Source organism: Haemaphysalis longicornis, unplaced genomic scaffold (genome assembly GCF_048455015.1).
Source record: "Haemaphysalis longicornis isolate Haplotype H1 unplaced genomic scaffold, Haemaphysalis longicornis Haplotype H1 scaffold_19, whole genome shotgun sequence".
Classification (NCBI taxonomy): Eukaryota; Metazoa; Arthropoda; class Arachnida; order Ixodida; family Ixodidae; genus Haemaphysalis; species Haemaphysalis longicornis.
This window is the reverse complement of record NW_027526288.1, coordinates 3,749,235-3,775,770: the sequence shown is the minus strand read 5'-3', so window position 1 is coordinate 3,775,770 and position 26,536 is coordinate 3,749,235. Positions and strand designations below refer to the sequence as shown.

General features: G+C 47.0%; 1 protein-coding gene across 2 annotated transcripts in view; it reads right to left on the bottom strand.

Moving 5' to 3' along the window:
* Window positions 1-339: 339 nt before the first annotated feature.
* Window positions 340-26,536, bottom strand: part of LOC144166781 (monocarboxylate transporter 12-like) — a 51,025-nt gene continuing 24,828 nt past the window's right edge. The window contains exons 1-5 of one of the 2 annotated variants that reach the window (XM_077696270.1): window positions 22,802-23,005; window positions 13,196-14,734; window positions 11,750-11,977; window positions 10,631-10,913; window positions 340-9,654 (exon numbers count right to left, since the gene is read on the bottom strand). In XM_077696270.1, the coding sequence (XP_077552396.1) occupies window positions 9,344-9,654; window positions 10,631-10,913; window positions 11,750-11,977; window positions 13,196-14,395 (2,022 nt within the window). In that variant the 5' untranslated portion in view covers window positions 14,396-14,734; window positions 22,802-23,005 and the 3' untranslated portion in view covers window positions 340-9,343. Of the gene's footprint in view, window positions 9,655-10,630; window positions 10,914-11,749; window positions 11,978-13,195; window positions 14,735-22,801; window positions 23,006-26,536 lie in introns of those variants that run through there. The other variant, XM_077696269.1, reaches the window with a different exon arrangement.

Sequence of the window (26,536 nt, the reverse complement as noted above, 5' to 3'; positions counted from 1 at the left end):
GGCAATTAATGTAACCACGTGCATTGCAGTGTGATGGTTCCCTGCAGGGATAAGAAAAAAGTGCACAAAATTGGGTGCCTTTTTAAGAACAACCAAAGAGTATAAAAAAAAGCTACAAAAAAAATTCCTTACAACCAGTTTTGTGGAAACCACTTGTGAACTACTGCTTTGGAAAAAAATTTATTTTTTTACTGTGCTAGCAGTAGTATTGTAAGTTCACAAAAACCCGGTGGTGTTGGCAATGTCTACCTACCACAGCATTGAACTGCCTCATCCACGCGACCTGTGACATCCACAGGCCCGGCAGATAATGGCGTCGACAAAACGAACACGCAGGCGTTATACCAAGAGAAGATGTCCAGTTTATTCAACCAGTGCAGTGCATGTTTACAGTCTCGGAAACACTTCCCTGGCACCCTCCAAACCTTGGGCTATTTGTTGCACGCTCACGATAAGAGGGAAAATGAATCCACAAATAAATTCACAAACGAATTCACCGAATGCATAAAATAAAGCAAGCGGAATATTATCCTTTCCACCTTGTTTGCACAAACTGTTGAACGCGCAGAAAAAAAGATGCCTGCCGTTACACGAAGCAAATGCAGTGCAATCATCAAGGCGAGGAAAGGTTTTGATACTGACTGCACATGGTAACTAAAGAACGCACGGTCACGTTATTTTTTTCCTTGGCTAGAGGCATACACGGCACGCTAAACTTCACCGACAGAGCTAACGAACTAAAAAAGAGAAAAATTATCACGCGCTATACAAATACATAAACACAGGCTCTCGTTCGAAATCTTTTTATCACAGTCTGGTAAGGAAAATTCAAATGCTTGTTTCAGCATGAAAAATGCGCCAGCAATGTCACTCCATACAACGGAATGGGGAGAACACAAAAAGGAAGCAAACAAGAGTTTGGAGAACAGACACAAAACGACACTGCCGCTAGCATACAAAATTCTATGTGCCTCTACAATTATTGATGACAAGCAGACAACAGTCCTTTGTGTCAAATTGGGTTAGTTACATGCCAGCGCTGAACTCCTGCCCCCGAAATTTGTATTCCTCGCATGTACAGCCATACATGTTCCAGTTTGAAAACAGTCCTCGTAACTACGTACGATTAAGCCTTTCAGGGTCACGGACGTACATGTACGTCCTCTGCAAACACCTTCAAAATGGTCAATAACGTACATGTACATCATCGCTTGTAAAAGCACGCCTTTTTCGTCAACTTCCCTTGCTTGGCAGGTGCTGCCACACTGCAGAAATACGTCAAATTATTTTCTTGCGCTGATGGCTCTTCTTTTTATCTTATTTTTTATAATTTACGTCAGTGGCGCGCTGTCAATCGCTTGCGCATCCGGTAACGAGGGGTCACGCCGGGTATCGCCCACCTAAGGCCCCTTACGCCCACCGGGCGCCTCTCGCTTCTTGCGCTTACCACAGACTGCCTGCGAAACTGATGAGGCTCTTTCCTCCTTTTTTTTTTTGTATTTTTTAGGAGCGGTGCGCCGTCTATCGCTCACGCATCCGGCCGCGCGCACACAGCGGCTGGTTTTAATATCATCCTCCGGGCGCTTCCCGCTTTTTGCGCCCGCGAAACTGATGTCTATCTGATTTCGATCCACTCAAAAGGTGCCGGCTTGTTACTCTCTCGTTTTTATTTAGAATTTTTCTTGTGTTACTCATGAATAAACCACATGTATGTAACAACACAAACGATTTTTTTGTCACTATGGTCACCCTAAAAAAATTACGAATTTTTTTTCTTAAAATAGATTCATCGGAAGAATTTAAATCAGCAATAAAAGAAATCAACCCTGGGGATTCGCATTTGACGAAAAATTCGACCCTCAAAGAGTTAACGAGAAAAAAAAGAAAATCTGCGGATAATCAATGCTGAAATAAATAATCGTTTGACACATGCCTGCGAACATTCAAACCCGGCACAAATTTAATAAAACACTGGGATAGCGTGCTCAGAATTAAGCACTAAGAGGGAATCATCGAGCACTTAGTTGCATAGAGGTCATTGAGATACCCAATAGCTTGAATGCAAGTACAGATGGTTGCAATTTACAGTAAAGACAGCTCACTTCAATTCAAATAAATTTTGTTCAAATGGTGGACTGTGCATTAGTACGAGCTAAACGCACATTGTAGGAAACACACGCCTGTCTGCTTAAAATTACGTACATGAAAAAATGCTATAATACTAATGGTCGTAACACAGTAATACCACTAATGAATACAACAATAATTTGGCCTGAATGATGGTTTTCAGACTTCAACCACGTGTGTTTGTACGTTTATGCTTAGACAAAGTAAACTAATTGCTGTACTTGTGCAAACGGCAATTTTCACTCATTTTTAAACATCGGGCACAACGGAAAGATACCAGATTTAATGGCTATCAACACGCGAGTAATTTCACAACAAAAGGACACTCATCGGCGTTTCCCGATTTGCGGAAACTATCAGCCAATGATGGTTGTACAGCAGGCAGTCGTACTGTGCCAAGTTGCAAGACCAAGTCGACGACACGATGGCATATTATTCTAAGCGGCATGAAAACAGGACGAAGTTTTCTCTACGCTTCCTACAGCGTCAAAAGAAGAAGCACATTTTCTGAAAAGACTGAGGGGTAGCTTGATGAAGCAGGTAAAAGAACAATAACCTGAGTAATAACAAAATAAAGAGAAATAACAAACCAAACGCTGATTTTGAACGGCTCACTAAAACAGCACACATACTCTTGGAATGCTACGGGAAGAACGATGCATGCAGAGGGTGGCTAGGCGAGAAATATGTACAGGTATAATAACGGTACGGGACACCAACATCGATGGTAACGTCACGATGAGGGGATTTGTACAACTTTCCTCAAAAGAAAAGAAACGGAAAAAAGAACAAAATTAACGCTGAAATGTTAGTATTGTGAAGTTGAAAGTTATTCACAAGGTAACAGGGAATATAAACTTTGGATTGGTGCTTGTTGAGCGAGTTCTGACAGTATGACGTCTAATTCAATGCAGTAATCAAATATGGTAAATGAAAGTAGAGATGAAGAACAAACAGCAGCGACAATCTGAATGAAACTACAGAGCGCCAAAGGTGACTAAGCAGTAACATACCGTACAAAAACTTGGCAACGACGGAAGAAGAAAAGAAAACTTCATGAGCTGCACTGTAGTCTGCTTGATTGTTGCTTGCTCATGCGCACCTTCCCTACACAAAAGTTTCATTTTTTGCTCACAAGAACACAGTGTTGCAACAACAGCAGGATAATGACTGCCATCATTCAAACTTTCCTATATCGTACACATCAGCAATGGCGAAAAAAAAAAGTAAAAAAAAACAGCACCAAAAACAATCCGTTTAAAAAAGACAAGGAGAGAAGAATTGTGGAAGCAAGCTCCACAAAGCAAAACGATCGAGAATAACCCTAGCAGCAGCTTTTCGCCATGCGAAATACCACACAATACGACTAGACTGAACCGGTTTGAAAGAGCTCTTGCCTAGGTGACTGGGTGACTAGATCCAAGACGGCATGCACACGAACACAAGCCGCAACCCAAGTTCAGTCCACAATTGCCGACAGTTTTGAGTTAACACGTTACAATTGTTTTCACTTTGCTGCTAACTCCTTGCTAAATACTTGCAAGTCGCAGCATTTAAATTTATAGGTGCAGCTGGGCTTCTAGTTTCAATCAAAGTGTCTGATTTCATAAAACGTCTCGAGCAATTTGTGGCAAACGTAAGAATTACTTGTGCCAATACGTTAATCCTAAAACTTAAAGCAGCACACTGAGCAAGAACTTGGGCCGCCGCATTGCTCGTGCAGCAGTTCTCGGCCATTAGTACTGTACCAGGCTCTTAGCAAAGCAACAAAGTACACCAGGCATCATCCAGTGACCTGAGAGGAGCCACTCGACGACGCAGCCGTTGGTCTAAAAAACACAAAATCGAGTTCAAAAGAAGAAAGAAAGAAAAGAACAAACAACACCGGAAAGTACGATACCATGTCAGGTTACAGTATCACACGTCAACCCAGAGTGTAGTGTCAGTATGCACCCATAAAAGCGTTCCTTTCTTAACTCCAATACAGTGGTATCCCCCAAGGGCCAATTCTAGGCCCATGCCTTCTCAATCTCGTAGTCATGACACCACGGATGAAAAAACTCTTAAAGTTCGTTGTCTGTTAATAGTAGTACTATGCTTGGTGGCTTCTTTTTAGCAGGCCCCTTGAACCAGTGCTGCCCCCTGCTGGATGCCAAAGGCACTACCTTACAAATTGGCTAAAGAGTGCGCATAGAAAGCCACAGAGTGGTAGCACTCATAGGTTCCTTGGCAAACAGACTTTAACGAGAGAATTTGTGGCAGAAAAGTTTTTTCTCTTTTTCAAAGCGAGAAAGTCCCCAATGAGATCTGCCCTCTACTGACGCTACACTCTGCGCAGCACACAAGTCAAAACACGCTTTATAAACGCTTGAGAGTGACAGGAGATGTCTCCGAGCAAAACCTAACTGGGAAGGAGGTGTGACGATTGTCCGTTTTCTAGTACGCAAAGTTCTTGATTCCCTTCGCGACCCCGTCAGGCCTTGAGCCCAAAGGGCTGGGTGACATCTGCCCCTAAACGCACCGCCTATCAACTCCCACACTTAAAACCTCGCTCACTAGGATTTAGAGGCATTGGTGAGCATAAGAGCAGAAACTTCAGTGAAATTTTTAGGGTCTCACGTTGATTCTCCACACTTTATATGCAGCAAGGCATGAAGATACAGTTGAGGGAAAGGCTATGGTGTGAGTAGTCACTCAGATGCCTTCATAAGGTGAACCTTTCCTTTAGGCACTGCAGCTACAATCAAAACCTACACTGTCAAACTATTTAATTTAAAATCACCGAAGTTGAGGGGAGAAAAACTTGGAAAAAAGAAAAAAAACTTTCATTTTTGAAAACATTCAAAGGGCCGAAGGCTCCACCAGGAGCCAAGGTACCTAAATAAGCCTTCCTTTTGGAACGACTACAGTTATTTACTCCTCTGCTCCTTTTTGATTGCTCAAGAAGTCAGTCCGAGTTGCAATGTGCAGAATGCACATGACAGGTCGCAACAAGTAAAACTGAACACGTAATGGATGGGCAAGTTACTATAAAGCCAATATCTTTCAACTTGAAGTCACCTGTAGTCTGGCTAAAACAATCTACATTCCTCTCAAGGACACCAGTCTCGAATCCTTGCGCCCGCCGGTTTCACCTAAATCGGCTACAAAAAGAAATTTGTGGGAAGAATCGATCAGCCTCAGTCGTGCACACAACACACGGTTAACCGTCACTCCAACATGAAAAGACAACATCACTCACTAGATGAGATCCTTCCATTGACTGTACTTCAGCACAAGCTCATCGGGAGGGAGGACTTTTGCAGACGTAGTAGTGTCTCTGGGCAGTGGAAGCTAACGCACCCGACGCATTCCCATCTATACACAAAATCACGATTCCTCACCAGTCACGGGAAGCCTGACAGACTAGCAGAAAGCGGTTCCACAACAGGAAGAGACAGGCTCCAACGCTTCGAGTCACGGTGAATGCTTTCCCCAACGTTCAGAACGCATCAACTTAGCCATTGAAGGAAAAAAACACTAAAAGGAAAAAACCTGAGACAGAGAAATCCAGCCCTTATACGCAAGCTGATTCCGAACACGGTGCCAGAAATTACTCGCCACTAATGTGCTTTCATCAAACATTGCCGATATCTGCGGTTGAGTGAACAAGTGCAAGTTTTACCTAGTCCTTCACTTCAAACAAAGCCCTAAGCCCTAACAAGAAGACACCCTGCAGTCTGAACAACAAACAGTGGTGAAAGTAAGTACCAGTCGAAGAGAAAAAATCTACAAGCTGACTAACGTCCTACGATATGGGGCTCAAAGCTTGCCAAAGCCCAGAAAACACTACCTCTACCTTGAAAGGCTATGTAGTTTGAACATGTTCCAAAAGCTTCCTATAACAAGCAGGAAAAGTCGAAACTAAGCCCTCACAAACTTTTCAGGCAGGCTAGCAGTATTACTAGAGTTGCGAGTCGAAAAAAGGTGAAGCGGCAGACGTGACACCGACACGACCTGCTCTACTCAGCTAGAAATCTAACAAAGGTGCAACTTCAATGAAAGACTCTGAATCTTTACCACAGAGCATTACCACTAGAGTAAGGGTGACAACTGGTTTCTTGAAACAGCACGTCTATCGCCCCTTTTTTATTTTTATATTACGTGCACCAACACCTCCCCTACCATTTAGCTGAGAAGAAATAGCCAGCAGAATTTATATGAGCAAGCAGCAATGCAACTTCCTGGGACAAAAACAAAGCAGCACACTGCTTCCTCTTTTCGCGACACCAGGTGCCACGAAAAACACCATGCTGCCTTGTTTTTACACCCGTTGTCATGGGCAAGTGCCATGACATCTGCAAAGGGTGTTCTCTTGCACCCCTACAGGGGTGTAAGAAATACACCCTTTGTAGCAAAACATGTTTTAAGCCTTGCAACTATTGACTGCCAATTCCACAAATTCTGAACACTTCTAGTCTAGGTCGCCGTGTGTGTTACACGACACTCTCCCGTACATGTCATTCACTTGCACTAACTTAAGAACTTAAGCACACCCTTATGGGTGTTCATGGTTCCCATGTGGGGAGTATTTTAACCGCTCACTTAAAAATTACACAATTTGACTCTTCCTGGAAGGGTGTAATTTGGTAAATCAACTCCCTCCTGTGCTATTATTTTTCCTGCTTTCTCGATACGAAGTTGACCGTTATCCCAGAAAGTAACCCTCATCTAGTGGCTGCAAGACTGTGCCATTCACTAGCACTAACTTAAGAACTGACGTACACCCTCTTAGGTCTTCATGGTTCCCATGTGAGGAGTACTTTAACCCTACACTTACAAGGTTAAACACAATGACTCCCTTACTGGAAGGGTGTAATTTGGTAAATCAACTCCCTCCTGTGCTATTACTTTTTCTGCTTCGTCGATACGAAGTTGACCGTCACCCCAGAAAGTAACCCTCATCTAGTGGCTGCAAGACTGGTAGTGGTAGACTGGTAGTGGTAGACTGTTTGCAGTGTTTCCAGCCTAGTAAGAGCTAGAGCCTGCTATTGCATAAGAGACCGCCTTCGAGGCAAACTCTACTACTAAACATATCCACTCCGCACAAATCGTCCCCCCAACCTCCAACGTGAAACACGTGCTACAAGTTATGTCTGGAAAAATGGACAAATGACCATTTTCTCCGGCTAAACTTTGTACAGACTGGGTGGGATAGAGAGAACCGAACCACCCATTGACGGCAGAAAGTTCCGTTCCGTGAGTTCCGTGCACTGGACAATTGAGATCGCGATGGGAGAGAGAAAAATTTGAACGTTAAAAGACAGCGTGCTGCAAAAGCTGTGCTTAGGAGAGTAGCTCAGTCGACAGAGCAGTCGAGAGTCTAGATGAATCGGGGCACAGAAAGGTACTTGTGAAGAGACCAAAACCTGTCGCATGTTTCACGACCTAAACTACTACGACGCTTCGAGTCCTACTGGAAAGTCAAAATCAAGTGTACAAAAACGTCAACAGCAGTAAGCGAGGCATAGAAAAGCGCGGCCGCTCTCGCTCAAGCGAGAGTACGGCTCATCCTTTCGGGTAGAGATTTATCCGAGCAGAAAACGTGGAACAACCTACCTACTTTTCGGAGTCAGAGAAGTCAACAGTAAAAGGAGCGTCCTACTTTGGGAGGTACTCCTCCCAAGCTGATTCCAGACAAGGCCTTGTTGCGGAAAAGGCTAAGGCAAGGGCTCAATGAGGGTTTCGTCACCCAGGCTCAAGAATGATGGTGGTATTCTGAGTCTGTCCTCCACTCCACTTCATGCGTTTCCTCAACTCGGCTCATTGGATGGATACCGCAATGCTTTCACATGGGAAAATCTTTTTCAAGGACCTCCTCGACTGGAGGCTCAAGTAGAGGAGGGATTCAGAATAGCAGGGTGAGAAGTCAAAAACTGCAGTCACCGATTGACACTCGCCGAGATGTCAACCCTCGGTGACCGTCTGCGTGTTCCTCGTCCACCACACTTGCTACTCCCAACTCATTCGAAACAGCAGAGAGTGAGCAACCACAAAGAAACGGCTACGCTCCTCTACCTACAGCATCCAAGTAGCTTTGGGCTGTAGCTTGTACTAGGTGCGGTGTACAAAGCGAGTGACAGGCTAAAATCTGAAATTGAGTCTACAAGTCATCGTCATTACTCCAGCAGTGCCATGCAGCCCAGCACGTTAGACAGCTTAGCGCAACCGACAGCTTCTGAGGCCCCACTCATCACCAAGTGATGAGGTCTGCGTGAGCTTACACGGCCCTTTCAAACAGCAGTACTGGTGACTTCACGATAGCATGAATCATTCCAAACATCACACTAGTGTTATCGTCATGGAGGAAAGAGTGTTAAGCAGCACTGGTGCAATTGCATGGAGATAAGGACAGGACTCTACATTGCAAGAAGTTCTGGCAGGCAGCGTACTGCATGTCATGTCGCATTTTGTATGGTCAACCTTGCAAGGCAAGAAAGTACATTGTCATCAGTGATCTGATGTTGTAAGGCATTTTACACCTGTAGGTCATTTTTCGTGGCGAAACGCTCCTACACCATGTCAGGGATGTTGAGTTACAGGCAACATAAAACCAAAAATGTCCCGACAAATGCCACCGCCTGTGACTTTTTTCGTCACACAGGTAAGGTTCTCGTACTACAGACTGGTCAGACTTTGCCCTGGTCTTGTGAGGTCCGTAACTACGTGGCCTCATCAGAATATTGCAAGAATGTCTTCGGTCTGAAACTACGCAGTTAATACCCAGGTATCAATGCAGTGTAAGACCACAGCCCCAGTGTGATATGCTAGCAGGCAATTTTTTCAAGTGAAATGCCAGCAGCATGCCTGTAAACAGTGCTAGGTTCTTGGGGCCGTAGCACTGATAATAACACAAACACGAACTTCAATCCCTTATTGATTTCACTGCAAGAAAATATGCGTACAAGTGCAACGCGTGCATCGAAAAAACAAACTTGGTATCGGTATTATTTCGCGCACATGTCCCAGTGATTGTCAGGCACTACCTCAGCGCGACAGTGCAGTTACTGAAGACGGGTGCAAGAAGACGTGCAGCGGTTCGAGAGCAATGCTGCAGGTATTGCCTGAGGACGTAAGCACCAGACATGATCTGTTCAGCCGCACAGACAAGAGAGAAGCCCACGAGCAAACAAGTCAAACGCCCACCAGTGCCCTGAACCGAAGGAAGCGGTGGGCCTCACACGCAGATTCCATTGCTGACCAGGGCGACCGTTTCGTGCGGGAGAGCCGCCTCCCGATCGGTGGTGGTCGTGGCGGCAGGAGCGCCGTTCTGCGGCAGAAGGACCGTCTTGACGTCGCGCCGTTCTGCAGGTGAAGCGGTGGAGGAGGATGAGGAGGACGTGCTGTCATCGTGCCGGTTGAGGGAGGATGGGTTGCGGCAGTGCCAGCTGCTGGCCACGGGCAACATGATGATGCCCGATGCCAGGATGGACAGGCCGCTGAAGTAGAAGGTGGCATCGTACGCGCCCGTCGTGTCACACAGCCAACCTGCGTACACAGAGGGGGGTATCAGTCTGGTAGGTACCTGTAGTTCCAGATGGAGAAAGAACACTTGACTGATGTGGCTAAGGTGTTTTACTGTCGAGCCCAAGGACGTGGGTTCGGTCCTGGCTGCGACGACTGCTTTTTCTGATGAAGGTGAAAAGCGAAAACGCTCGTGTGTCGCGATGTCAGCGCACGTTAAAGATCCCTAGGTGGTCAAAATTACCTACGGTGTACCCCATAGCCCAGGTGCCGCTTCGGCACATTAAACCCCTCAATCAAATCGAATCGACACTCAACTGATAAAGGAGCCATGAAAAAACACACGTTTCGTTCTGATTTTTCCCAATAGCAATGATACCAATTTTATAGCAAACTTCCAGACACTTTCTGGCAAAGTATTTATGACATCACAGGGCCTTGTCTGGGCGATTAACGGCCGCTGTTTAGAGTGACCACCATGAAACGTGACCGTGTGACTGCAGTGGAAGCCCTTGTTAAGTTTGTTGATTGTACCTCTTGTAAGCTGAAGTGCAGTGAGCACACTGATATTTAGTGTTTCCCACTATTCCTCCATGGCCTCTTGAAGTGCTTACAACCTAAATGCCTTGCATAACTCCACCGTTCTTCTTAACTTGCTTATCCGCATCATCCCTCCAATGTCTTACAGCTTCCCCTTAAACAAAATCTTGTAGCTGCGAAATTCTACCTCCACCCTGTCCACTTCTTTTTGTACCTTGTCCTGCTTGTGTTGAAAAAATAACTACGGCACTAATTGCATTGTCTCCACAAAAGGGTGCTTTGAATGTAGCCTAGGTGGAGGAGGGAGTTTGAGTACTTTTGTAGGACCTATATAGCGTTCTCAGACATTCAATGCTCCCCCCAGCAACCCAGCACAACCGTTTCCCAACAGTGAAATTTTGCAAGAAGCTACATTCTACCTCCAATACTAGCTTAGCCAAAGAACTCTGTACACGTGCACCTGCGATGGGCGGTCCCACAAGGCCCGCGATGCCCTGCACCAGGAGCAGGAGTCCGTAGGCGCCCGTGAAGTTGTCCAGGGAGATGAGGTTCACCAAAATGACGGGCACCAGGGTGTAGTTGGCCGAGATGGCAAAGCCATACACCGAGGACAGCAGGGCCAGCGCAGTGTAGCTGCTCACCAGCGGCAGCACTGCAATGGCCGCCCCACTCACTGATGTCAGCAGGCTGTACAGCAGCGACGGCTCCAGCCACCACTTGTCCCCCAGGTAGCCCACGATCACCTGAGGGAAGAGGAGAAAAGGAGAGGGCATAGAGCGAGACCTTGCGGCACACCACAAAGCAAAACACCTGCCCGTCCCTCTTGTAAAATACACATTACCCACAGCTATCAGCCTCCACATGCAGGTAAGAAACAAGCACAGAGGCTGAAGGCAGTGTTGATGGATTGCTAACACTCCTATCCTATTGGTACATAGACTAATAGAAGTACACTGATCACATAATTATGTAGCTATTATATGATTTTTTTTTTGCCTCTTGCAGTCTTGCACACCTCATCCTGATCACTTCAGGTAGTCTAGCACACATGCAAATGCTGGAGCATTTAGACTACTGAGAACCACTGCCCAAGGAATGTTGTGGGCAGTTCTACAACCTCTCCAATTCACTAGGCCCATAGCCCATCAGCAGCATGAGGACACTCCCCGGACGGAAAGTGCTGTGCGAATACACAAGGAAAACATAAACAGCAATGTGTCTGGGGCAGCCTGCAGTCAGCACAGCACCGATAACAGAATACCCTATCAACGAACCAAAAAGGCCAGTCTGGCTACACGACTGGCCATTAAACAATTGCCAGTCATTAGTAAATTACCAGCCAACCGTCGGCCAACCACTAGCTGAACATTACCCGACCGGTGGCCGGACATTAACCAAATTTAACCAACTCACTGGCCATCGGCTGACCGTTATCAAACCATCAAACAGTTAGCCAGTCATTAGCCAGACATTAGCAAGCCGTTAGCCAACTGTTAGCTGACCATTGGCCAGGAATTAGCTGGCCATCGGCAGAACTCCCCCCCCTTGGTTATTTCAGCCCTCCACCCCCACCACTCACCACTCCAAAGGTGTTGAGGATGCCGATGAAGGAGATGAGGAAGGATGCCCGGTCCTTGTCCACCCCGAGCTGAATGGCCGAGTCCGGCAGGTACATGTACGGGTTGTCCACGCACGCGTTCAGCAGGAAGTTGGACACGCAGAGGAGCGTGTAGCGGCCGTTCAGGAACAGCCGCACGTCCATCGAGTCCAGCAGAACCTCCCGCAGGTCGCGCAGCCACTGGCACGTCTGCGTGTCGTACAGAGAATGCTTACATCGCGGCGTAAGAACAACACAGGAGAGTTTTTCCCATATATATTTGCACACTAAAAGATGAGACTACTCATGGACACAAACTGAGGCAACTTAGAGAAAATTCAACAGCATGTTTCGACATACATGCAACCAAACAGAGTCTGCCAAAGAAGCCAGTCAATGCCCCAATGAGGTTTGTTTTTGCATATATGCATGATACGTAGGTGGCCCTTCAGCCAAAAATAGAAGTCACTCTCACAACACAAAAGCCATGCAGTCACAATTTATAACCCAGCTGTAAATCAGGGGTGAAAATTTTATGAATCAAGATGACATATGTATTGCAGCCAAATATTAACAACACCAATGTTGATTACCCTCCCAGCCCAATATGCAACCAAATTCGTCAACCAGTGCTGTGCACAGCATTCATTTCGGTTACCATTTCCCTTAACCCACACAGAATGCTTCAATGCTCTCTCAGCATCATTAAAACTACACATGCTAAAGTCGAAGTGATGACTGCTGAGCATACATACGTCGTGAATCTCAGTTTACCCGTTTAACCTTCAATTCTGTCCATAATTTCCGTAACGTACCAACTCCGTCAACATTTTCAAGGCCCCTCCAAAAGTTTCTGGGCCACAAAGATAGAAAGCAGAAGTTTATAACATTCAACTGTAACCAAATTATTTTTTGACTCTAAGGAAAAAGTTGCATTCCCCATTGTTTCTCGTATAAAACATTTATGCCTCACTGAAGGGGTAAGCTTGCAGTTTGGATTCTTTGTGGGCCACTGAAATTTAACATGGCCTAGAAACTTCTGGCAAAGACTACCTTTCGCGTTACGTGCGGCTTTCCGTGCACAAAATACAATTCCACTTTGCATCAACTGACATCCCCTCCCCGTATCCACCACTCACCTTAAGCTTGTATTTTGAACTATTTATTACCTATTATTCGCCATGGCCCAGAAACTCTCGGCAACAAATGTACCTTTAGTGTTATGCATGCCTTTCTCCGCAAAGAATACTGTTTCCTTCACATCCCCCAAACCGCACTACCTCGTACTTTGAATTTTTCGTGGCCCATTAAAATTTAAGATGGCATAGAAACTTTTGGCTAAGACTGTACCTGCCATATTTTGGCACAAAGAATACAGTCCACTCTGTGATTGCCAATAACCCCCCGCGTACCGCATACCGCACCCACCTTGTCCTCTCCGCTGATGGTAAGCATGCTGTTGCGGTACATGTCGGGGCAGCTCGATGCCCGCAGCCGGTACCGGCGGATGTTCAGCATGGCACCGCGATACGTCAGGCTGCCCCGCTGAAGGCGCATGTTGCGCAGGCACGCAGAGTCGGCCCGCTGTTGCAGACGGCGCTCGCCCCAGCCCCCTCCCTGCCCCACCGCAGCCGCCGTCGGCGGCGGCACGGTGGATGCCGGGCGCACAAAGCTGGGCAGCAAGCTCTTGACCGCCGTGGGGTTGACCGGTTCGATGGTGCTCCAGATGGTGGGGTACTGCTCGAGCAAGGCGTTGAGGTGGCCCCCCTCCTTGCTGTAGTTCTCCGAGAGCACGTCCAGCGGCGTTCCACGCCGGTCCGTGATGTACGTCGGCAGCTGGATGAGCGAGCTGCACAGCCGCTGGTCACTCCCGCCCGCTGCCGAGAGCGACTTCCGCACGGGCCCATCCTCTCCGTCATCGTCGTCATCCCCAAACAGGTCCAGGTCCCGCATGAGGGCGCCCGAAATGACCATGTTGAGGAAGAAGCCCGCCAGGATGAGCAGAGTGCCCTGCCAGGCAAACGTCTCCAGGAGCCGGATCGTGAGGGGCGCGAAGACGAACGTGCCGATGCCCGTTCCGCAGACGGCCAGGCCCGTGGCGAGCGAGCGGCGCTTCTCGAAGTAGTAGGCCACGCTCACGATGGACGTCACGTAGCACAGCGCCAGCCCAAAGCCCGATATGCTGAACGTGAGGAAGAGGAACTCGAGCGAAGTGCCCACGTACGAGGCCACGAAGCCGCTGGCCGCCAGGAGCGAGCCGACGATGCAGACGCGACGGCAGCCGTAGCGGTCCGTCAGCGACGAGGCGATGGGGCCCGTGAGCAGCGGCATGCTCAGGTAGAGCGAGCCCACCCAGGCCGTCTTGCCCTTGCTCTGCTCAAAGTAGTCGATGAGGTCGACAAACAGGATGCCGAAAGACATGGACACGCCGTCGGCGATCAGGTTGATCACGAAGGAGGCGAAGACCACCACCCAGCCCCAGCCGCCGTCCGGCGGGGTGGCCCGCCGACTCCGGCCATCGGCCGACGACGATCCGGACGCCGAAGACAATCCGGCCACCGAGCACTGCTGGTCTAAGAGCTGCCGGCCAGAAGGCACCGAGGGTTTGGGGTCTGCGTCCACAGCCATGTCGGGGGAGAGCGCACACACGGGGAGGGTGAGGTCAGAGGGGACACGGGTGTCAGTGGGGAATCACGACACTGCACGTGGTTGGGTTCAAGGTGCTGGGCACAGCGGAGGGGAAACACGGGGGCGGTCTGGCCGGCGGCAGTGACGACTAGCGGGGCGTGCTCTAGGTTCTTGCTGCTGTAGATTTCAGGCACTGATATACCGAGTTGCTGCAGGAGGACCAGTTTGGCCATCGGGCGTGTCAGAGCGTACCGCTTGTTGCTCAGGCGCAGGTTGCTGGGCATCCAGACGGCGTGCCGCTCCGGCGGTCTCTCGGATCTGCCCCTGATCCCATCAATTCTGCAGAGCAAAAGAGAAAGAAAAGGGCATTACATTTGGCGGTGCACTCTGTAGAGAACAACAACACTGCCATTACGAAGTAATAGGCAAGCCATACGAATTACAGCAAATTATGTCCAGCACCCACATCTTCTAGCATATTACAGGACATGCCACAAACCTCACTGCACCCGACATTGGGACAAAGGAAATGGACAACAGCTTCACTAACAATGCTTGTTGTTGGAGCTCACAACCATTATAAGCTTCAAAGCTCGTACACTTGGAGCTAGACCATAAAGAACCTCGCAGCTTTTGAAAACTTTGTCAGTGGTTGTGGAACGTTGCGGCAGAATGTGGGTGAACTGAAGCTTGCATGACGGCGATTGATCGGTACACATGCCCAGAGTGTTAGTAAGTAGTTAACATCCCCTAGAATACACAAAACACACGTCTCAAGCGTTCAGTCTAACACGCACCACTTATTTCTGGTGGTGCAAGTAGAAACAAGCAGAAGATCTTTAATGAAGAATTTTCACCAACTCGCCCAACTTACAGCCCTTTAAAGTAGAAGAAACCCCATAGCCATTGTAGCGTATTATAAGTTACAACAATCTGCATGTCTGTGCATTTTTTCTTCTGAAATTCGTTTTAGTTAAATGACATTGTGTCCATTCATCTTCCTTTTGAAATCAAACATTTCTTATTACCTTTGCACATTTAATTAACACATAGGAGTGATACCCCTAAACAAGCTCTTTGCATAAGCACCAAACACACGGCATTCCATCCTCGTTTCAACAGCTTTCCAAGTCACTCAAAAAAATATTTGAATCGTACTGTTGTGTGGCCTGTGCAACTCGACAAAATACGACGACGTTTATTGGAAAACAGAAGGGACATGTTATTCACCAATAATGAAGAACTCCAGACTCTCACCGCACTCATTGCCAATTAACTGAGGTACGCAAAGGCAGCTGTATTTCATTCCGCATTAGTGAACATTCACATGCCATGCTAAGCTCCACTCCCCCAAAAATCGTACCTGACCCACAGTTGTCTGCCTAAAAAACTGGCATATAATCTGCAAACCTTCAACAAGATGCTGCTCTTCGTGTGAGAGGTGCGGTGAAGCCCTCCTTTTTGCGAACGCACTGCCACTTAAAAGACACACGGAGAAAAGTATACTAAAATACTTTTTCCTTTTCACTCGTGGCAGCTATTCAACAAAACCACAGCTCTGAGAGTGCACTGTTCGTGGCCACAAAAGACCACCTTTGGTCTTTGCCAATCTGTTTCTCAGGGCCTGACGATCACATGATGCCGCAATGATACGCGATGATAGAGATAGGCTATAAGCATCACTTTGAATGCGAAGTCATTCTCCTGTGAACAAACTGTTTCAAATAGAAACACCAATATGGGTACCTATCTGAAGAATCAAATAATTTTGGAGAGGAGAATACGAAAAAATATAACAGCCAAGAAAGCGTCAAGTTACGAACTTTGCTGCTTGCTTTAAATGCTCCTATAACCAAACTATCACTTCATCGCTGTTCAGGGGCAGCATAAAATGTCTTACTAAAATTTTACCAAGCCTCAAAACCCAACCAAACTGATCACCACAAACTTTTGCTTGAAAGCCACACAGTACAAAACAGCCCCCTTACCTGGCTTACAGCCAACGTCTCACCTGCCTCACTCTGAGGGGTCAGCTTGTGAATTACTGCAAACTGTTGCCATTCACAACACCATCAATAGAAAGCATTACCCCAGTAAGGAAACACTTTCCAACTAAGCCAATGCCTATGGCAATACGTTCCCTTTCGTTCGCCTGTCATTTTCCCGTGCACAAAACAGTGGTCTGGATATTTGGCACGGTCGAGTCGACAGGACTGTCGGGCAGTCAAAACGAAGTGTCCCTTACAATTGTTTTTAGAGGCCCATAGCTGACGTCGGGAGTGAACAGCAGCTGTGATTTGGCGCCACTACAGACAGCTGTGCTCATGTTTTCTTCAAAAGGTTTTTCTAAAACACGCGTCTTTCTTCGGCTACCTGAAAACAAAAATTTTGGCCTGTCTGTCCATCTGTGTGCCTGTCACTCGATTCAGCCAGCTGGGTAGAGTGGGAGAAAAAATGCTTGAACGAAGTATATACAGCGCAGAGGAAGCCTGCGCAGCATGTTTGAGGCAAAATAAAGGAATGTTACCGAGAGTACCACCACTCTTTTATTATAGGAACACACGCTGGGATCGGTTTTTTCAATAGCAAATTAAAAGAAAAGTAAAATGCATTAAAAATGGTGTTGAAGAGAGGCGAGATAATAGCAAACACTAAAACAAAGAATTTCAGCTCATGCTGTTTAAAGGAAACAGAAACAAGAGATTCCAAAAGCGGAAAATTTAACCGAATTGAGCAAGCCTCCATTTCATTCATCAAGGGACGAGTGGGGGCAACAGAGTGAGAGGTAGAATGGAGAGAGAAGAAAGTGTGCGTTAACTAAAATGGCAGCAAAGTGAGCAGATATGCGGACAATTTTTTTTTTTTTTTTGTGAGTTGTCTTTATGACCAAAGTGACCTTTTCAGGGTGTACAAAAGCAGTTTTGTTTCTTTCCTGCAAAGTTTCCACACCACCAGCAAACAAAGGGAAAGAAGTATCTCCATGCATTTCACACAAATATTTTTTGATCCACACAAGTCTCACAACATGTCAGGTTGGGAGGTGCTGAACACGCGGAACCAGAGCAGACAGTTCTGTGATGAATAACGACAAAGCAAGCACGGGCATCGTCTGTTTACGTCAACAGATGACACTGGACGTTCGTCATTTCGCACTGTTACCATTCAGGCAAAAAAAAAAGACCACTCGGGGTCCAATTGGGCCTGTCTAAAACATCATTGGGCCAATTGGAAATTAACTGGAAATGCCATGGGTTCCAATTGGTCCACTGATGTTTCCGGCAGATCCACCTCCAATGTTTTTTTTTTTTTTTCAGCTGAAGCGGGGTTTTTAAATTCGGTCATGACTAAAGACTCGCCCCTCCACCTCTCTAGTAATTCTTGCGTTTCCTTGAGCATTTTATTTTACCTTCAGTGTACGCAGCCCGCGTAGCTAGGTCTGGCTCCCACGGTCGTCTCTTATTGCTTGCCGTCATGTGTGCCGTGTTTACGACCAGCCCAAACGCGGCCCTGGTATATCCGACACCAGAAGCTCAAGTGTTGTGGCTTCCAGGCGCCGGGAGAAATGCGCAGTCGAGCGTTTGGACGTCTGCGCGGGTGTGTGTGTGTCACGTAATCTGAGCGCGTCGCAAGAACGTATCGCGAAACCAAGACCATTATTAAACAGTTTATTTTTAAAAAGCCTCCTCCTAAAAAAAGTGTGCGGAGCTTATCATTCTACAGCTAGGCCTTACGAAAGAAAACGACGAGAGCACAAGTTAACTATTCAGGAAAGTTAACACTAACCACCTGAAAAAGATGCGCGAGCTGCCGGTCCGCCATTCTTTCAGGTCCTCAGGAGACTATGACCTGGCGCATCCCAACCTTGCTGCTAAGAGAAGAGCTACCATTTTCTAGCGCTGCACCCTTTTGTACATACCCGCTTTTTCGACAGTTCGCGGTGAGTTCCCAGTACACACAGAGAAAAAAAAGAGTTTCCACAAGAAACGGGCAAAGCTTACAAAGGAAAGAAAGGCTGCCCCTGTACAGAGCATTGGCTGCAGCGTGGGTCACGAAGAAGCATAAGAAGGAAAGGAAAGAAAATGGCCCTTTGCCCAATGCAGATTAGATTAGTCTCGGTAATGTGCACCTGCTTTTGTGGCTTTCATGCGAAAGGAACGAGTGACGAGACGTTGGGGCGGGAAGGGGGGAAGGGGGGGGGGGGGGGGGCGCCGAGGTTGTTTCGTGCGCACGTTCTGTGACAGTAAGATTTTTCCTGCCACGCCGTGGCGGTACTAGGAGCACCGGTACTGGGAAAAGGTCCATTATAAATTAGGAGTCTTCTTGAATGCGTAACTCCTCTTAGACAAAATATACGAGTTCAGTTCATTAAAACGGCTGCTTTGTCAACAGCAATACAAATTTTATCGCAAACGTCGAACAAATAACCAAGATAGTAAAAAAAAACATCAACAGTGGCAACTCCCTATAGCCCCTTTGTATGATGTCACAGAATCTTGTTTGGGCAATTGACGGCAGCCTCGGCCAATGGCTTATATTATAAGCCATCGTCAAGTAACATGACTGGGAATATTGTAGTGGGGCTTCTAGTTCCGTTCGATCGCACGACTTGGATGATAATGCGCAGTTAACAAACTTATATAGAACTGCTTTTAGAGCAGGCGCATATCCCGTTGTCTCTGCTGCCCATGTTACGCCAGAGCAGCGCAAAATTTGGAAGTTCTTTTTCTCACGTTTTTTTTTTTCGGTTAAAAAACGTCGTTCGCAGCAGGAATAGGGCTGAGTGTATTATTGTCTTCATGGCCTTTTTAAAGGATCCATGAAGACAAAATACAAGTTCGGATTATTAAAAAGACTGCTTAGTCCCGATAACAATGATACCAATATCATCGCAATCTTGGAACAAATAACGGAGATATTAAAGAAAACGTGTGAAGCAGTCGCGACCCCCTAACCAATTTCCCGCAACTTTTCCATGACGTCACGGAACCTTGTTTGTGCGATTGGCAGCCGCCTAACTGACCTGTCGCGACGACACATGATTGGACGTCTGTAATGGGGCCTCTAGTTCCATTTGACCGCATCACTTGAATGCTAACGTGCAGTTAACGCACTGAAAATTATGTTTTATCGTTGGCCCGTATGACGTCATTCTTGCTCATAACACGTCACTGTGGCGCAAAATCTGAAAGTTTGTAAACACTTCTTGCTTTTTTTTTCGTTAAAAAACATCTTTTGGGGCTGTAATGGAGCTGAGTGAGATACTGAATGCTAGTTTTGTCAAATTAAACAAGTTTGTATTATTGTCTGCATGGCCCCTTCAAGGCATGCTGCATAAATAGACAAATTTATTGTAGGGAATTTGGTGATAAAATCCTGTGCAGGTGGTTGACGCAGTTATTAGCACTTTGCTTGCGCACAAAACCTAGCAAGGACGAAACTACGTACTGTGATTATTTGATGACAGGAGCCAATGTATTCAGAGTTTTAAGCCAGCATTTCAGAGCAAGTGCTTTAGGTATATATATATATATATATATACAGTCGTCAAACCCGGCTATTACGAACCCGGATAGAGCGAATTATGCTATATATCGAACAAAAATAATTCAGTTACGGAAATACATGGGCAACATTCCTTATAACGAAGTTCACATCCGATATATCGAACTCTGCGCGCCTAGAATGGCTGCCGAAATGCATGGCCTCGGAGCGGCGATTGAGATGTGGATTGGCTGCGACCACGCAGCAAGAGTCCCGACTGAGACATTGCGCCTCGCACGGAGCGACGTGACGCCCGACACTCTCCGTAACTGTTTCCAACGCGCGGGACTCACGACGGAACCCGCGCAGTCAGCGAGTCCGGACCTAGACAGCAACATCGGTGAACTGTGGGAAGAGCTCCCCCACGTTCCCTATGATGTCGCGAGTGAAAGCCGTCCGACGCTTATAATGAAGCGCTTTCGGCAGTCGATGGGCACCGCCAACGCTTCCTAGATTTTGGAGTACGTGGACTAAAATTGGTGCAAACAATGTTTCGTGTAGAGAATGTTATGCTAGTTGGAGCCGCCAAAACGAAAGTGAAAACAAAAATCACCGCTTTTTCTTTGCAAGGTAGGCATTTCAGGTGGAAAGTAGCTTTATTTGGAATAAATAGATTATTTTGCGTATGGTAATGACTGCTTTACTGTGTTCGTTTCTGCATGCGGGGATGGTGGAGTTGGGGAGCGGGAGGGGTTGGGGAGGCTCCCGCGGATTGCGAACATGTAACGATAAGTTTGTTAGAGGCGGGTTCAGCTATATCGAACTATTGGATATATCGAACTAATCGCGGTGCATATTGCAATATATATATATATATATATATATATATATATGAGTGGCGCTGGCTACCACCCCCAAGTGCAGGAAACAGAAAAAAATACTTTAACATAAATACCCGAAAAAGTGGTGGGGAAACAGCCCCGCCGGTAGCGTAGTGGTTATCGCATCAGACCGGTATTCTGGAGGTCGTGGGTTCGGATCCCACCCGGCGGGCATTTTTTCCCCACTTTCTGACTCAAAAAATTCTTCATCTGTTTCAATGACCCACCACATCCTCCCCTTTGCTCTCCGAGGTTTTCTTGACTGCCAACCCCTATTTTCTGTCTTATTTCACCGAGCCCCTCATCTCCCATTTTCTAATTCGCTAAATATATATATATATATATATATATATATATATATATATATATATATATATATATATATATATATCGTAACAGAGATAGTGGCCGTTAGAAGACGCGCCAGTGTGGCCAAAGGGGTGTGTGCTCAACTGAGACCGAGGCTGTCAGGTGGCGTCAATCCCCCAACTGGGTCTACGTGCAAGAGACCTGCGCGTGGACTCCCGAGCTAGCTTGGCCTCTGGTACAACCAGCCGCCGTTACCACGCTCTAGCCGTTTGCTATTAAATCCCATTATAATATATATATATATATATATATATATATATATATATATATATATATATATATATATATATATATATATGGTACCCCACTAAGTTCCCCGGGCCCTATAGAACACCTTTTTGGGGGTGCACCTAAATACGTCTCTGGTGTTTCAGCAAAATATCAAGAGATACAATGACCATTTTTAGTAGAAATCTGGGAGAGTTGTAACCTAAATTGGACATGGGTCCACTCAGTGTACCGCAACTTTTGGTGAATTGCATCATCAGCGTATTTTAAGAGAAGGAAATGAAGTGGCTTTACTAAACATACAAGGAATCTCCGAGCATGCAGCCACCAACGCGAAAATTCCTGTACGCGCGCAAGTAAAAAAAAACATTTTTCTTCGTTGTAAAGTAAATAAATGGCACTATTCCAAGAAAGTTAACCAAGTTACGCGCTCGCTGAATTCCAGGTGAGTTATTTTTTATTGCCTAAGCTTTCTGTAAACACCCTACTGCACAAGAATTACGGTGACTAGTTCTATCTTACTGCATGTTTAATTAAGAAAAAAAAGCACTAAGTGTTGGACAGAAAAGGGAGACACAATTAAATGGTGCGCGCAGCACCGTATCTTGTTATCCACAGCACTCTATCCACTCACATCTCATCCTTTAACCTCCTCCTCTCTTTGCCTTGTTCAAACTTGGCACATTTTCGAAGAAACCAGACCCCAATGCCGCTTGACAAGTTTCAGCACTTCAAACCAGGGTGGAAGTTCTGTTGCAGAGTGGGGTTTTGTTGAGCAAGAATGACATGCGTCAACTGTAGAATAGGGAATCGTTATACACATACGGCGCCAAAACCATTTTTTCTTTCTTCACAGCCATACGTCTGTCAACAGCCACTAATTTGTATGTGCATTTTTTTTTCTCTCTGAATATATCTTGTACCAAAGCACTGCCTTTAATTACGGCACTGAATTTTCAAAACCGGTCAATTATTTTCAAAATGCACACTTATTCGTTGTGGAACAAAAATTAACGGAATTGCATCAAGTTGTCCCTCTTACATCAAGGCAATTTTAAGACAATACGGGCTGAATGAAAATGTGATGTCGAATAGAGAGCCGAAGGGAAAAAAAATCCCGGTCCATCTCCGCTAACGTGAAACCTGGCGTGGTGCGAAGCATGAAGTGTATAAGTGTATCCTTGGTGCCTCGGCGTTCTTGCCGACGGAGATGAAACCGTTGGCAGGTAGAGGGATACAGCTTAGCTGTAAAAGTCTCTTGTCTTTGAAGCACGAAGCTCTCTATCGCAAGGCATGAACGAGTGTCCGGGTGTTTTAGTACCGTGACTACATGAAACAACGACTACGACGACGACAGGAGACGCCAACAGCCCCAGCCCCTAAGGAGGGCTTCACCCTTAAAAAAGAAAACCAATTCCCTCAGAGCATGGAACTTTTCTTGACTTACCTTCCGAGTGCAAGCGGTTCAAGATGAATACAATCCAGATCTTAGAAAGCCACCAATGATGATAACAAAGTATCCCACAGCTGGACTGCGTTCCCGGTGGAACAACCGCGGCTCACGACCACCTGCACTCGCACTCCATGGCAACTCCCCGACGGTCGCACAAGTGAGTGACCGGCCCCCTCCCTCCACTGCCAGGTGCCAACTGTCAACCTGACGACCGGCACCGGGGACTTCTCTCGGACGGAAAGTTAGAGAGAGATAGCCGGTTCCGCTCCCTCGAAAGATGCGATAAAGACAACAGTTGAAAGGCAGCCAGCCAACCCACGTGCACCAAAGGAGATGATAGTCGCAGGCAGCGATAAGAAACAAGAGCACCTCTTGCGTCGATGGCGCAATCCATGAATGGCACTTTCCATCGAGCAATGTCGCTTCCACTCTTTATCCTCCTTTTCGAAAGATGACAAGGACACTGGGGACGTTATCACTGCTGTCAGGGCAAGAAAGAACAGGCTGGAAGACAAATCAAGTAGTGGAGAACAAGGGTGGCAATGGAATGCTCGGTGTCTCTAAAGTACCGTTTTTTCGCGCGTATAACCCGCACCAAAAATGCGAAAACTTCAGCGGCAAAGTAGGGGTGCGGACAATACACACGGTTTTTTTTCTTCGGTGCAGCTTCGCGGCAACGCGCAGTGTGCCGTAAAGCTCCTACGCAGTAACACCGACTAAAGCGCTAACCACATGGAGCGATTTTTCCAGCGACGCGACTAGGATCCGCAGTCGCCGAACCGAAGTCGCTCGCCGAGGCAACCATATGACAGCGACGGCTCGAGCGACTGAGCATGCGACTGAGGATGGCGATTTCAATGTTTCCGCACTGCGCATAGTAACGCGCTTGGTACGCTGGATGTTTGCAAACATTTTTTTTTTGTTCATTTGTCATAAAAAGCATGACTAAAAAGTATTACGCCTTTCTACCTTGCTTTTTGCACTTCATTGCATCTCTAAAACTGGTTTGGGTTAGCGATAGCGCACGCTTTTCCTTCTGCGCCTCGTTTCTCGGCTCCAACATGAACGCCGGGAAGAATTCGCTTTCTTGACGTCGTTTTTCCCACACGGGTCTCACCCAGTGTGAGCGGGAGCCTTCTTGCTTCAGCTTCAGCGTGTACACAAGCTTTGCCACGCAAAGCTTTCTTTGCCGCTGCACCGCAAACGTCGTCTGCGTGGATTTGCAAAGGTACTGACTACAGTGACGGGGCCCCGTCACTTTAAAATCTGCACTACAGTGACGGGGGCCCCGTCACTTTAAAATCTGCACTACAGTGACGGGGCCCCGTCACTGTAAAATCTACACTACAGTGACGGGGCCCCCGCAATATAACAAAATCAAAACCAGCCGATTAGCCGCCGTTTCTCGTTCTGGGATTTGGTGCAATGGTTCAGCCGCTGTCTATGGACGTTGTAGTCCGTGGTTCGATTCTCGAAGCGTGTTTTTTTATTTTTTTTTTGTGTGTGTTTGGCCGCGTGGTTAGCGTTTTGTAACAGCAAATAAATTTTCACGCGGTGAGAGCAGTCGGTCTTCGTTTTTTACTCAAGCGGCCGAACCGCTCCCGCTCACTGGAGCCAAGGCCGACGTAGCCATCGCCAGTTACGCCCGATCTCCTGTAATTATTACCAGTGATTAATAATTAACAGTGACTCTGGCTAGTCAGTGAGCGGAAGCGGTTTGGCCGGTTAGGTAAAAATCAAGACCGACTGCTCTCGCTGAAATATTGTGAAGCGGGCGTCGGGTGGCGGCTTGGAGATCCGTTCGGATAGAGCTAGAGAGTTAGTCCGACCATCTGTAATTGATAATAATGATTAATAATTATCAGTGATTCTGGCTAGTCAGTGAGCGGTAGCGGTTTGGCCGGTTGGGTAAAAATCAAGAGAGACTGCTCTCAACGCGAGCAATTGCGTTTCCTCTGGACGGAACTTTTGGGGCCCCGTCACTGTAGTGCAGATTTTAAAGTGACGGGGCCCCGTCACTGTAGTGCATATTTTAAAGCGACGGGCCCCGTCACTGTAGTCAGTACCATTTGCAAAATCTCCCCCCGTTCTCTTTCAAAACCGGAGGTTGCGTGCTTACGTAGGGACGCGCCTATTGGCTAGTCACTGAGGCAACTTCCGGGAGGCGAGCGACTGTTTCTGGCGGCCCAGAACCGAGCGATTCGATGAGCGACTTGGTGCGCGGCGAAAAGTAGTTCGTCGCTAGTCGCGTCGCGCCCCAAGTCGCTCGCAAAATCGCTCCATGTGGTTGGGGCTTAAGCCTTCCATGGCAGCCATTGCGCAAAACATACAAGGACAAGGAAGAAAAAACAGGGACGAGCGCACTCTAAGAACTGAATTTTATTAGTGAATTGCGATGATCGCCTTGCAGTCAGTTTTTCATGTGTTTGTTGCTTGAGCAGTAGCATTGGTGCAGCCTTTCCTGCATCAAATGTGCGGGTAATGCGCGAGGATTCTTTTTTTTTTCTTTTCCGGTGGGCTGAAAGTGGGGATGCGGATTATATGCACGGCCGGGTTATACGCGCGAAAATACGGTACTCAAGTAGAGTTGAAAGCAAGCGAGTAGCACATCGTTATTTGGAATCTTCGAAGGCCGCTTTTGTCACCAACCTCACTGCTTTCCGAGCAAAATTAATTTGAGACAGGGTCAACAGGCTTGCGCTAAGACGCGAGCTGGCAAACATACAGTACCTCGCGGTACCCGCAAAGGATTTACAAAAGTGAAAAAGCTGAAGAGGCAAGAGTAAAAAACCCAAACACTTTTAATTCCTCGTTGTCGACGCGCGAAGCCGCAGGGAAACTTTCAGGGTTCGCTGACCGCTCGAATGCGTTCTTTGGACCCACAAAAAAGCCACAACCTCCCTTAGGTTCAAATACCGCTTAAAGAGATAAGAGCACAACAGCTAAGCACATAATCCAGTCCCTGCAAACAGAGGGTAATGGAAACGGCATAGGAGCACACAAAGCTAGTAAAGTGGCATTTTTTGTTGTTTGATTTTTAGATGTGAACTGTTGAAAGACACCGTCTGCCTTGTCCCCCACCCCCTCCTTCTCAAAATACACTGCCAGTTTAATCTACAGATTTACAAGCAAAGAACTCGAATAGAGCCTGAAGCAAGTGGGAAAAAAACAATTTTAGCCAACCAACACATACAAAACTACTTATTGACTTTTGCAGAGTGCTCTAAAAGGATAGCTACTCATGATACTAGCCAACACAAACAACCACTCATTCTCTCATCGACTTCAACTAAGTGACAGCTGCCACAGTGACAGGGAAGAGACAATTTCGAGTCTTCGAAGAAATGACCCCGAGAAAAGAAACAAATCTCCCGCCAGCTGGAATATCTCGACGCCATCTCCCAGCTATCCACTCATCGCGCCACAATTCCTTGGCACGCGCGGCTCAAAATGAGGCGCGCTATATTTACACGCAACGCCAGCACCAACCTCCGGCCTTGAACCTGGCCTCCCTACGGAGAACGCAATCTGCTCCTGAGCTTCTTACTCCTTTCCCTCCACCTCCCCTCTTTTGCATCCCCTCAGAACCATCTGCACTGCGCCGCACCTGTTGTCATGCGAAAGCAAGAGTGCGCGACAGCATGCAGCGGAGGGGGGTCGCTGGGTCAGAAATAGCCCAGTCAGGTGGCGCCGCGGAAATTGGGAACAGGCAGAACTAAACTCACAAGC